This window comes from Botryllus schlosseri, chromosome 6 (genome assembly GCF_051294905.1).
Source record: "Botryllus schlosseri isolate E-star chromosome 6, Bs_hap1, whole genome shotgun sequence".
In the NCBI taxonomy this organism is placed as follows: Eukaryota; Metazoa; Chordata; class Ascidiacea; order Stolidobranchia; family Styelidae; genus Botryllus; species Botryllus schlosseri.
In genome coordinates this window covers 8,388,304-8,402,655 of record NC_137241.1, presented here as the reverse complement: position 1 = coordinate 8,402,655, position 14,352 = coordinate 8,388,304, and the positions used below count along the sequence as shown (strand labels likewise).

The window sequence follows — 14,352 nt, the reverse complement described above, 5'->3', positions numbered from 1 at the left end:
GTTATGGTAACTTAGAAACTATATACGTCGTTATGCCCCATTTTCATTGTTCAGTTGTTCAATATTCAAGTGATGATATAATTACTAAAGAACTAGCGGGGTAGGTTTGGGCTGTCAAAACCAACGGGCTCGATTCACGTTGGCGATGGTTTTAAAATGCGTGAAGTCTGATACGCCTCAAATTATAAGCCCGTATACATTTTTCACTGTCATCTAAAGTGATTTCGGGGATTTGGACTAATCTTTTACCAATCATCCAAACATATCGAAAAACATGGAACTAAACCATCAGAAAATCACCTCCGAATCAACTTCTTCTACGATAAGTTCCCTTGGTCTCCTTGTCGATTTCCTGGGGACATCAGGCTGTTTCGTCCGAGGTTTTGATTTCGACAACTGCTTCAGTTGATCCTTCTTTTTATTGAAGGCTGCAATCAAAAAATACCACCAAGGCGCCAAAACGTCCTAAATGCACCGTGTATACCTTTTTTAATACCATCTTTCCATTTAGAGATGTCCGATCCTTTTTCACTTCCGCCAGGACTACCGTTTTGCGATCGAGAATAATACCACATTATCAAAGCAGCCAGCGCTATCAGCACTAAGCATATAATGAGTGCAGCCACTATCGCGCCCGATGAATCTCTAAAATTGGAATGTAATAACGTTGAATAAAGTTTTGAATATTTGAATCCGTCCAACACAAACACCTTTTGCCACAACTTACACGTCAAGGTCGGTGGAATTCTAAAATGCTCATAGGATAGCTATGCAGCATCTATAGCGGGGGTGGCCGACCTGAGGCCAAGAACTGTAATAATTGTGCGGTTGTCTACACACAACTATATCAGCATGTGCCGGCGGCTTTCAACATGCAATTTGAATTTGCTAAGCGGAGCTCAAGTTTTTGTGAGATTTCATTTCAACTTGAAAATTTCCTTCGCGCGATTCAGGGTGACTTAATTTTTCTTTTTTAACATAGTTGTGTCCTTGCAATCTGACCCCCCCCCCTTACAAACGCAGACCGAAGAGAAAAGGATCCGCACCATAAAGAAATACCAATTTGTAATCGTGTGTGTCTCACGAATGAACAGAGTTGGGATCAAGTCACTACCTTCGAGTCATTTCGAGTCATTGCACATTTTGACTCGAGTCAAGTCAAGTCAATCGATTTTCAAAGGTGACTCGAGTCAAGTCAAGTCACTCGATTTTTGGAGGTGACTCGAGTCAAGTCGAGTCAAGTCAAGTCAAGTCACGAGTCAAGTCACATTTCAAGTCAAGTTGCCTTTTCGAAGTATGAGGCATGATTACGTCATTGCAATTTGCTAGATGTCTGAAATACAGATTGAGCGGTCATCAATTCCTAACCGATGAACGAATATAGAGTTGAATATACTCGCAATAAGACGCTGTATCTCTCACATATACGTAGAACTGTTGAACCTCGTATTTGCATAGCGTCAGTTTAAAGTTACCAGCCAAAATAGAGAATAGACAAACGAATTGATAAGATGCAACACGTTACCCATTTACCAATTGATGATACAATTCGAGCCTGCGCCAATGGTTGAGAGCTATATGTACAATATTCCATTTCAATAAGACAAGAGGTTTGGTTAAGGTAAGAACAGAGAACAGAAATAGACATTTCGCTATTTTATTACTTTACTACTCGAGTTACGACAACGTAAGCTGTAAGCTTCGATCACTTCGTTTGCGGTCAATTTATTTGTGAGAGAATAATCGAGACTCAGTGAAACGCACAATATTTGAACGATTATTCGCTCTCACGGGTTACACCAGTGTTTCGCGAACAATCCGAATATAGCAAGATACAGTGATTTTTATTCACACCGATTCCTTGATGACTTGAAATTGACTCGTGAATTCTGGTCCGAGTCACGAGTCAATCCACATTTCTGATACGCCGAGTCAAGTCAAGTCAAGTCATTTCAGCAGAGTGACTCGAGTCAAGTCAAGTCATGCGAAAAAGGTGACTCGAGTCTGACTCGAGTCAAGTCATGACTCGAGTCATCCCAACACTGCGAATGAAGGCTTTCTGACATAGGCTATGTTATAGCGATCCCAATATATGTTGTCCATACCGACAATCCTGATGACATGTCATAAAATAACAACATGCCACTCGGTGTTTAATAACAACTCAAAGACGCATAGTCGTTATTTAGTATCCTTTCTCAACCCACGTGATCAGATACCATAGAGCTGATGGATTCTTCGAAGGCTTTGGGTCAGACTTGTACAAACTACTGGATTTTCAAAAAGCGCAACTAGAACTATAACTAGAACTACTCAAATTTTAAAACTCGCAACTATAACTAGAACTAGAACTACCCGATTTTCAAAATCCGCACCTACAACTATAGAACTAGAACTACCGAATTTTCAAAATCCGCAATTACAACTAGAACTACGACTACTCAATTTTCAAAACCAGCAACTAGAACTAGAACTAGAACTACTCAAAAAACCATTAGTTAGTTGACCATCAACTAACTAAATGGGTGCTTTGTACAATGTACAAATCTACTTGAGTAGCTTCAATGGTAGTCCTACAGATTACAACTAGGGCTGCATTTAAAACAAAAATCAATTCAAAACAAACATGTTTAAAACAATGCCCATGTTTTTTATTGTTTTTTCATGGTTTTTGAAAGCTATGACGTCACGAATGTTCAATTGTTACGTTATAGTGGATTGACATTGACAATTGAAAATATATGGTAAATATAGCTCCTTTGACGAAATATCTGTACTATATTGCTGTTGAACCGACTATTTTGAGGCTTCCAACCATCCCATATCGATATACGTCTGCTATATCGGGTGGTAATCGTCCGTAGGCTCATACAACATGTTTTTCGAAAAGTATTTACACAATTATGGCATAATTTTACAACTTGAAAAAAAACATAATTTTTTTCAAAGCCTTTGAGATACTGTTTAAACCATGTTTAAAACAAAGTGTTTTAAACACCGTTTTCTTTAAATGCAACCCTAATGACAACACATATGGTATGCACTTTTGTTTTGTGACTCACTGAAAATTAGGGGTTCTCCGAGGCTTGTAGATTAGCGTAGGACAGACCTGGGCATTTTAGGGTTAGCGGGCCAAATTAGGACTATACGTGGGAAGTGCGGATAAATTTTGAATAAAAATAAAATCTGTCCCAAAAGACCCTACTTCACGTTGATTTACGAAGTAATTTGGATTCACCTTCGAGCTTTTTCCGTTTTGAAAACTTTTGTTCCGCTTGTTGCAAGAAACATGATTATAATAATTCACATCAAATCATTCAGCGTGCCATGAAAAATCATCTTGCGTGCGACTTCAGGCACGCGTGCCAGGGGTAGTCGATCCCTGGCGTATTCTATATTAATTATAAAGTCGATACAACATGGGTTTAGTTTAGTCGGGATTATGAAATAAGCACGCATTCTTTCGGCTGAAGCTGCGAGAAGACGAATTCGGAAAACCTGCCAGCTAAATTACCAAAACAACAGGACGATTTGACCAATAAGCCACACACTGTTCAGGATAGTGACCATACATTTTAGTGTCTTTTAGAAAGACGTGTCAATAGGTTGGTGTGATTGAAAAGGGGGTAACAATGTTTCTTGTTTACCATTGTTTTGAATAATTACGTGGAATAAATATTATATTTGTACTTTGACTCTAAATTCTTAATTGCCTGACAGTAACACATCCAACCAGAAGCTTGTGTTAATCTAACCACGGAATTCATTGCTTCCAATTTATAAATTATTAGAAATACATACACCGCCGAATATAGCGCAAACTTCTGACTTAGCTTGCCAACGTATTTCCTGCCTGTCATTCTCAGAAAATAGTTGCCCATCTGTGACGTAGGTAGGGGTTCCCAAGTGATTAAAGGTTTAGAACCGTACAGAACTGGATTTCATTCTCCTAGTCAGAACATTACTTTCTATTTTATCGGAAATATCGGACATTGAATCGGCATTTCAAAAGAACGGGGTTTCGAGTTTGAAATGGGAGAGATCACGACCCTAAGAAGACACCCGCTGGCTACGCAACGGTTAGCAGTGATGGCTCTGACCGAGCAATGGCTGCACAAACATGATTCAACAGAACACCGGCATCTCAATTCGCCCAAAACCAGGACACGTGTTTTCTTGTTGTTCGGCAACTAATTTTTTTTAAATATGCAACTATAACTAGAACTAAAACTACCGAATTTTCAAAATCTGCAACTACAACTAGAACTAGAACTACTCAATTTTCAAAATCCGCAACTACAACTAGAACTAGAACTACTCAAAAAATCGTTGGTTAGTTGACCATCAACTAACTAAATATTCAATTTGTACAAGTCTGCTTTGGGTGCATAAATAATTGATAGATAGTAATATGTGCATTTGTGCAACTATACTAATATTATTGATGAAATTTATTCATGAAGTTGCAACATCCCAACATCTTTTCATAACATCAGCACTCGCGATTTCGGTGCGTATAGTAAGCCTAAGGGCGATCTGTTTGTACAATTTGAAAGTTTAGCCAAATTGACATCTATATTGGCGTCTATAGTTGGTCCATTGCGACCGTCCGCTGCGTGCGAGGCTCTGTAGGGTAGGCCACTCCATATGAGTGACGTAAATCAAGTGGCGACAAATCGACTGATTAATTTTCAAGAGCAGGGAAGGTGTGACATAGGCTTATGTACTGTTATAGGTTTGTACCTATCTCAATAACAGCAATTTGGAAATTATAACTCCTGTTGTTGTTGCTTGTGGTATTCATGGTGTTTGGCGACTAGCCTACTATGGTCATTTACACCAGGCCAACTTTCTCCCTATTTATTCCGTAGCTACCGACTTATAGCACTGCCCATAGTGCCCAGTGCCCACTTCTAGGCTTTTTATAAGACATCGCTTGGTCGGATAAAATGGCGAGGAGCCCAGATAAACCGGATAAGTCGGACTCGAACCCGCAACCCACTACGTCATTGGTGTTGCAACTGTGGATTACATACCATTACGCTATCTCGCCACCCTTATAATATAACTTTTGCAATTACCGGTATAGCCTGTACTATGCAATTGTAATGGAATTATAAATAATTGATAACACCCTGGCAGCTCTTTCTATTATATATTTTTTTAATTTGACGAAGGCATACGACATTTTTTTACTATCAGCAAATGGCGCGTGGAAGAGGTAGGGTAAATATATCTCTTTTGACAAATTAGGATTTGGACTTCTGTCATAAACGGACCAAAAATATCTTTAACCCGTACTACATCGTCATGCAGCATTTTTGTGGTCGGCGGTCATCATCATCAGAACATCCATTCCATACCAATGATCTATATCTACTTGCTATATATAGCTGTTGAACCGACGACGATTTCGAGGGTTCCAAGTTCCAACCATGCTATATCGTATGACACTAGTTTTTTAAAGCACCATTTGTTTTATTTGCAATCCTACATTCCGATTTTCGCAGAATAAAATTAGTATTTGGATGATATGTGGATAAAATTGAGTCCGATAAGAACTATGTCATTGCAACTTTGGAAGATAGACAAAATGCGAAATGAAAATAAGACAAGAATTCGAATTTGAATTTGGATTCAAACTGGAATCCCGAACAAGACTAGTATTAGAAAATGCTAAATCATATTAATACAGTAGCCTACAGGTCGCTAATATACAAAAGTGCTGTAAATCATAATCGCCAAGAACAGAAGCATTAATAATAATCTTTTATTACCAAAGTTAATCCTCATTTTCAAAACAATACTGCCCAGAATCCTCTGTAACGGTGATGCCTCCACTTTAACCGTTTTCCAGTTAGGGCTATGCCGCTATGGTCATCTTTAACTTAGAGTGTCAGTATGGTAGCTCTTCAGAATCAGTGGCACACACTTGTTCTAAAACCGCAGGCTGAAACTAATCAAGTAATCAATCAATCATGGCAATCGACGTCATGAAGTTGACGGCGCTAGTGCGCCTTTTTGATACGTGAATACGAACGAAACCTTGTTATTTTACGTATAAAATTTTGTTTGTTGTACCAACCCTCCGCCATCTCCAACATTCTCGAAGCCGTCGCCATTACCACCCGGATCTTGACCGTTCCCGCCTTCCGCATTTCCGTTCCCGAAACCATCAGGGTCTTCGTCAACTATAATGAATGTAACAATTGGGAAGCTATCGAACTTGTCAAACATTGAAATATGGGCTGTCAACAATCCCAAATACCCATCTTACGAGTAATTGAATGAAAGCGAAGTCCGCTGAATAAGTATAGGCGGAACGTGGAGATGGACATGTATAAGTTCAGAATGAGCGCTGAACACTATAATCCTACCTGTCTCAGGTGTGGTGGCTACTTCTGTGGTAGTAGCAGGAGTTGTTGTAGGTGCTGGGGTTGTTGTGGGTGGCGGTATCGTAGGCACTGCAGACCAACCATAGTGTTAAACTTACCTAAAGTCTAATGATGAATGTGATATATTTTTACCTGGCTCTTCACACAGCTCCCCGTAAAATGACTTCGGACATTCACAGATAAAGTAGGGTACACGATTATTGCATAATCCTCCGTTCAAACAAGGCGAAGAAGCACACGGATCCGGTTCTAATAGAAGATCAAGTTCAACATTTTAAGATATGTAAACTGCTGTCTCCGTTTGAAAGACAAGTCACCGATTTCGCAATGATCTCCAGTGTGATTATTCAAGCAATTACAGGTGTAGCTATTCAGACCGTCGTCGCAGCTTCCGCCATTCAAGCACGGCTGTGAGGCACATTCATCCCAATCTGTGTTTGCAATACGATTCTATTAGACTTCGTCGCCAATTCAATTGCCCCCACAGAATATTGTATAAATATTCTCACCGACTTCACACGTTTCCCCGCGATATCCTTCGACACATTCGCACAAGAAATGTCCTATCATTCTCACGCACGTGCCGTCGTTTTGGCACGGACTCGAATCACACGCATCTGGCCCTGTTAACTCTTCTGCAACGTTCAAATGCAGGGTTTTAATACGCTCAATGCTGCAGGATATATTCAATATCTCACGCTCGAAGCTGAACTTGAATCCCCTCCCAGCCGTTGTTGCGTCGGATTTGAATATCAAAATAGCTGGTCCCCTACCCCGTAAATTTCCACCTCCTATTCTATTCAGTCCGTCGCCGCAATACCTATGCCATGTACGACTTCGTTAGCGATGTATATCATTGGCATCACCCGATGGTACTAAATATGATGCACTCAAGAAACTCTTATGTTATAGCAGGTGTTCTTAAGGTATAGGCCGCGATACAAACACAGGTCGCTACGGCCTACGGGGATAAATTTGGACAACACAATACGGTTTGATCATGAAAATCTGCCGACTTTTGTATGGCTTGTGAGCACTGTTCCCTCTAAGCTGCGCGCGTGCGCAGTGCTGAAACGGTATCTGCACACAGAAAATTGAAGCTGCGCACAAAAAAGCCGAAGTGATGACCTTTTTCAAGTCGTTACCCACTGTTGTCCAAGGGACCTCGCAGTAAGTTGGTGAGTGCGCGCAGCCTCGTGAAAAATTGGAGGGAACATTGCTTGTGAGTTCTTCCGGGCGGAATGCCCTTCCTCAATTTAGCGAACATACAGGGATAGCGGCGTCCGATCACTGCTGGCACAGGACGTAAGCGTATATTGGACGTTGGAAATGAGTTGAAAACGTAATCCAAAAACTTCGACTTCGAGGCTACATCAAGCCGCGTAAAGATTCGCGAGTCGCCATGGCCTATTTCGAAGCATGACACAGTAAGTCGCTATACAACCCTTCCGCACATCACGTTACTTGTGCGACAAGAACGCATTAGTGTTGTCTAAAACTATTATTGCTTTTGCCACTTTCCCAAGAAATAACATCAAAGTCATCGCAGTTTGGTCCTTTAGGCTACTAATGAGTGCACAATCCCAGGCTTCGAGTTCAAACATTGGTTGACCAACGCTCACACTCTCACAGTATAAAGCAAATATATTTTTCCGATCGTTTTCAGTTAGTAAAATTTGCAGGACCAAAGTGACGCTCAGGTTTGGCTTTAAAGAGGGATGTGTCTTAAAACATAATGTTGCAAAACATTTTTCAACCAGTAGCTTTCAAAATACACCTCGCGAGTGGGTTGTTGTTGTGGTTACTGATATTCATGGTGTTTGTCGACTACCATGGTGATTTACACCGGGCCATTTTTCTTCATTTTATTCCATAGCTGCCGACTTGTAGGACGGTCACTTCTAGGCTTTTATGAGACATCACCTACACGGATGAGATGATGAGGAGGAGCCTAGATAAACCTCCAACACTTAGAGGAATTCTGGAGTCGACCTTGGTCGGACTCGAACCCGCAACTCATTGGTGTTGCAGTTGTGTGGTATTGTGCATTGTTAACCCTATAATCCGAAAGCACAAGCCCCAACAGCGGGTCCACTTAAACAATAAAAATCGGCTTTAGGGTACTCTCGGCTACCCCCATTGGGTTACAATGTCTCACATTATAACATAGAAAGTGTCACGGCGTTTCACGAACTCGAATATCCAGAGTCGAACTCTACTGCCGTTTTTCGCTCACCTTTTCGAGTCCGGATTTTGTGAAGTGGCGTCAAATATCACCTGCAAATAGTCCTTGTCGCAATTTCTTGTATCCTCCAAAGAGAATTCTTCGAAGTTCACCTGCAATATTACAGACCGCGGGCAAGTTACTCCGTAGGCTGATATCGGATTCATTTGAATACCCACGTTGACGAATGCCTGAGCGAATATCCTGTACAAGCAGTCGGCGTGGCTCGGGTAACCGTCCGGGTATCCGGGGGATTCAAATGTCCCTCTGGGGTCGTAGGTTGTATGTTTGCAGTCGTCTTGGTTGTTAGCGCTTGGAATCAACGATGAGAAGAATACTGAAAATGAAGTTACCGGAGTAAAGGCAAAAGCTATGGCGTGGCGAATTTAAAATAATAAGTCCCCAATTTCGAAATTGAAGGAAACAAAATATATATATTGCAAAGTTCTGCCAATCAAATATGATAGAGATCCCGTACATCCAGGGGTTCTTAAAGTATCGGTCGCGACCCAAAGATGGGCCACGAAGGATATAATTTTGGGTCATCAAACATAGCGATCCTTTAGTACTGGGGCGGACAACTTCTCCAGTCGACGGGTCGGATATGGTAAAATGAAGTACTTGGCGGGCCGGAGTCCCTAATCGATAGATTAAACGCGTATTTATACATAATACAGGGATTATTCTTATTTAATGTAAATTTCAAGTTTGGAGCATAGAGACCAAAACAGTATTCAATGGATTTATTGTCGTAAAAGCTGTTGAAGTCAATGAGACATCTGTGGTCGATCAAAGTTGTGGACAGGTTCTTTGAACTCCAGCTACATGTCGGCAGTGTTGGGATCAAGTCACTACCTTCGAGTCACGAGTCATTTCGAGTCATCGCACATTTTGACTCGAGTCAAGTCAAGTCAATCGATTTTCAAAGGTGACTCGAGTCAAGTCAAGTCACTCGATTTTTGGCGGTGACTCGAGTCAAGTCGAGTCAAGTCAAGTCAAGTCACGAGTCAAGTCAAAATTCAAGTCAAGTCGCCTTTTCGAAGTATGAAGCATGATTATGTCACTGCATTTCGCTAGTTGTCTGAATAACAGATTGATTGGTCATTGATTCGGAACCGATGAACGAATATAGAGGTAAATATACAAATACATGCAAGGGGCTGTATCGCTCACATAGAACTGTTAAACTACGTAAGTAATTGCAAAGCCTCATTTTATAGTTACCAGTCAAGATAAAGAATCGGGAAACGATTAGATAGGATGCAATATATCACCGATTGATACATATGGTATGATACAATTCGAATCTGCGCTAATGGCTGGGGAGTATATAAACTATATTCGATTACAATTTCAATAAAACAAGAGGTTCGGTTAAGATAAGAACAGAAATGGATATTTTACTATTAAATTACTTTACTACCAGTTTACGACAACGTAAGCTGTAGCTTCGATCACTTCGTTTGTGGTCCATATATTAGCCAGAGAATATTTGAGGATCAGTAAAACGCACGATTATTGAATGATTCGTCGCTCTCATGGGTTGCACAAGTGTTTGGCGAACAATCCAAACATATGCAAGATAAGGTGATTTTTACTTGATGACTTGAAATTGACTCGTGAATTTTGCTCCGAGTCACGAGTCGAACCACATTTCTGATACGCCGAGTCAAGTCAAGTCAAGTCATTTTAGCAAAGTGACTCGAGTCAAGTCAAGTCATACGGAAAAGGTGACTCGAGTCTGACTCGAGTCAAGTCATGACTCGAGTCATCCCAACACTGCATGTCGGACACAAAGAAAACATAATACTGACTAACAATCACTATTATTTGTGTCCAAAATAAGGAAAGAATAACCTATACAGTCACTATAATTTGACGCAGTAAGCAAGTAATGAAGAATTGCGACAGACTGTAACCGTGGGCTGTATTGTCATGTCAGAACATGTCTGCTGGTCGCTCAAATCTCTTGGCAGCCGTATATTGCTCGCCCCTGCGGTATACAAGAAAATGCCTTGCTTAATCAAGTATGACGGACCCCAACTGTGGAACAGCATCTCGCCCGCTATCCGACAGTCGCCGAGCATGTCCGCGTAGTCAGGTCACATGACGTCATATTGTCAATTCTAACCCTACATTTCAGTGAAGTGATATGTCAATGCACGACTGTACGGTAACGTACACGATAACTAGCAACGGCTCAGGCCACATAATGCCACAATGCTGAAGTACATACTGACTGTTTAAATGTCGCCAAATGTAATAACTGGGGCAATCAAATGGTATAATAATCCCATAAAATCGATATCTCCCGTCGCTTTGCCTGCAATTTCGACGAGAACTTTCAAGGGAATATAAGCTTACGCATTAACGGTCCAGGCCAGATCGGACAATGTATTCGGCGTCTGATTGTTGCTGCGTTGATATTGAGCAGAGTGTAAACGGGTTTCAATACTTGCTACCTACATTACCCCATAAACAATTATACAGCAGTAGCCAACACCCCAATCGCACGGATTTGGTTTTTATGATAAAATATACATATGAAATCGAGATCGACACCGTACGCATGTAGATTTTCTACATTAGACAACGATATCAATGTCATCGATTGGTTGAATAAGCATCATTCGCTGACTACCTACATGCAGCGTATTTAGCTCTTAATGTTGTGTGATTGCGGGTCAAGATAACAGCAGAGAGTCACTAAATATTCCCAAACGGAACGCTGGATATTTCCAGCAAACTTTTGTAACAAAGCAAGTGAAATTTTTGAGATTGTCAGTGTGCGTGCTCGTTTAGTGTTGATTTTTTATGCTGCCAGCGCTATGCGTAGAGAGGCCCGCAGTTGAAATGCAATAAATTTCAACCAAAGATGTCATAATGACGTGAAAATTGTAATATATGAAAAAAGTTCACAATGCAGAACCTGCCAAGGTTCGTTTCTGAGCGTGAACCTCTAAATTTCTGAGGTACACACCAGTGTTGGGATGACTCGAGTCATGACTTGACTCGAGTCAGACTCGAGTCAACTTTTTCGTATGACTTGACTTGACTCGAGTCACTTTGAAAAAATGACTTGACTTGACTTGACTCGGCGCTTCAGAAATGTGGATTGACTCGTGACTCGGAGCAAAATTTACGAGTCAATTTCAAGTCATCAAGTAAACGGTGTCGAATAAATCTCTGTATCTTTTTTATTTTCGGATTATTCGCGATACGCATGTGTCACTTGTGGGAGCAACCAGTCATTCACTGATCGTACCTTTCAGTGGCCCCCCTTGTTACATCACAAATAAATTGACCGAAAACGAACTGATGACAGCTTACGTATATGTGAAATCAGAAGTATAATCTAACAGCAAACGTATCTCTGTTTTTAGACGGCTTACATCGCGCAGTGCCCACCTTAGCCGACCTCCTTGTATGAATTGAATGGAAAGAATGTAGTTTATGCGTTTATATTCTCACGGATGTGTAGATGGGTAGTGTATTATACCATATCAATAATGTTTCAACTTCTCGACGCTTCGTATTCGATCCTCTATTTTGCCTCAAGTATTTTATTAGCTGCTCTACGTCTGCGTGAGCGATACAACGCCCTTTGGCATGTATATTAGACTTTATACTCGTTATTAATGCAAGATATATGACCAATACATCTGTCTTTCACAAATCTAGCAAAATGTAATGACTTTGAATCATCACTCATACTTCGAAAAAGCAATTTGACTTGAATTGTGACTTGACTCGTGACTTGACTTGACTTGACTCGACTTGACTCGAGTCACCTCCAAAAAACGAGTGACTTGACTTGACTCGAGTCCCCTTCAAAAATCGATTGACTTGACTTGACTCGAGTCAAAATGTGCAATGACTCGAAATGACTCGTGACTCGAAGGTAGTGACTTGATCCCAACACTGGTACACACACAGACCGCGAGCAACAATTCGTGCGAAGCGAGGAAAAAAATTCAACAGAAGTGCAATCTGCCCAAAATGACTCTATTTTATGTTGATATACGAAATAATCTTGGATCGCCTACTACGAGCTTAGTACATTTTGAAAACTTCTGTTTCACTTTTTGCAAAAACATGACATGAAAACCGACGATGTCAGTAACTTGGCGATAATTTGGACGGGCGTCGGGCATTCGTGACGTGCGCCACCTGGCTAGGCCACTGGATGCGCTGCTCTCGGTCAGTAATTTACCGTCTATTAGCCTGATTATGCTTATTATAAATTAACTGTCGTGATGCGACCACTTTACTGCCTCAAAACTCATATATGCCGCAATCCGTTTCGTTGAATTTCTTCGTACGACGAAACCCTGAAATTGAGTCTCTAGATTTGCATTCTTGCTCTCGCTGCCAGATGTCTACATCACGAATGTAGATATTGTTGGATATGGCGAACAAAACCAATTGCGTTTTAATTGGCAAACAAGCATAATCAACACTCCCTTCTCGCCATTAATACTAGGCTTAACATACGTCGTCTTTTAAGAGGATTTGTCCACTTTTTTGAAAGTGTCCTCGTAGGACGCCCTTTTGTCCTCTTTTTTGAGATTTAGTCCTCTTTTTTGAAAGTTTAGGTGATATTTAGAGCAAATTGCAAGTGATATGCCGCAAATTAGCACAGAAGTGAAGCTGTGGAGAGAAAAACGGTATTTTGAGCTCTGATCGGAAGAGATGACTTTTTTATTTTTTATTTAGTCAACCGATCACAAAGTGGGAAAAATTTACCGGTTTCTGAGAATTCTACTCCGGTTTTGCATCTTGCAAATTTCTGAAAAAGTGTCCTCTTTTTACATTTCCAAATTACGGTAAGCCTAATTAATACTATCTCTTTTACTGACTTTCGAGCCATGACACTGTAGGCCTACATAGTGTGCAAGATACATCGTCCATTGTGAAAAGTACATTGAACAATACATCCCCCACAGCGGTACCAAAACTAACGACTCGCGAGTTCAAGCCTGACCGGTCGACGCCATAATTCCTATTCAATTGTTGGAGGTACATGGTAAAGACAAACTCTTCATCAACATCGCGATACGAATGAGCGGTGTCTTACAAGAGCTATGCGACAAGAGGACTATGCGACAAGTCCACAGTTCAGGATTGTTAATAAAGAACATAGGTTTTGTGAAAAATTGCCACTGCGGTCGCGACACCATGGATTCCAAGACAACAACAACACTGTGGTGCATGTTTACATGCACTTATTGTTCAATTGCATTAATACACATGCACAACTGCACATTCATGCAATTACATGCATAACCTTCCAAATGAACGCCGAGTTTGATAGTCACTCACCCAAGTACAACAGAACAACGTATTCCATTACTTTTCAATCCTTAGCATGAACCGACATGTTTTCTCGTCTGCCTCGTGCGATCAAATCGCGAATTAATTCGATATCTCAAAAATAAGCGCTTTGGAGTACCTCTTATCTGGTAATACCATAAGTATCATGGATGGACACATCCGGGTACATCAGCACTCAACTAATTTACGATGAGGTAGTTTTCAAGGCGGGCTTTCCATATAGCTAAATGCCCCTCTCCGTTCTCTCACGATTTAGATATTGAGTTATAATGTATTTTAGAAACAATTCAACTGCTTCCTCTAACATTCTCGACCTCAAGTGAGCACAATGTTTTTTTCGGTATAGCCCAATGATTCCATACCAATTTTTACGGCTTCACCAACAATGCATACTGCCTA

General features: G+C 40.8%; 1 protein-coding gene across 1 annotated transcript in view; it reads right to left on the bottom strand.

Annotated features, from left to right (window-relative positions):
- LOC145440816 (uncharacterized) overlaps positions 1–14,096 on the bottom strand; it is a 29,254-nt gene extending 15,158 nt beyond the window's left edge. The window contains exons 1-11 of the mRNA XM_080318568.1: positions 13,942–14,096; positions 8,799–8,956; positions 8,632–8,732; positions 7,094–7,215; positions 6,905–7,030; positions 6,713–6,826; positions 6,528–6,644; positions 6,378–6,464; positions 6,086–6,191; positions 485–645; positions 301–428 (exon numbers count right to left, since the gene is read on the bottom strand). Of these exons, the coding sequence (XP_080174694.1) occupies positions 301–428; positions 485–645; positions 6,086–6,191; positions 6,378–6,464; positions 6,528–6,644; positions 6,713–6,826; positions 6,905–7,030; positions 7,094–7,215; positions 8,632–8,732; positions 8,799–8,956; positions 13,942–13,969 (1,248 nt within the window). The 5' untranslated portion in view covers positions 13,970–14,096. The remainder of the gene's footprint in view (positions 1–300; positions 429–484; positions 646–6,085; positions 6,192–6,377; positions 6,465–6,527; positions 6,645–6,712; positions 6,827–6,904; positions 7,031–7,093; positions 7,216–8,631; positions 8,733–8,798; positions 8,957–13,941) is intronic.
- Between the last annotated feature and the right edge of the window lie 256 nt (positions 14,097–14,352).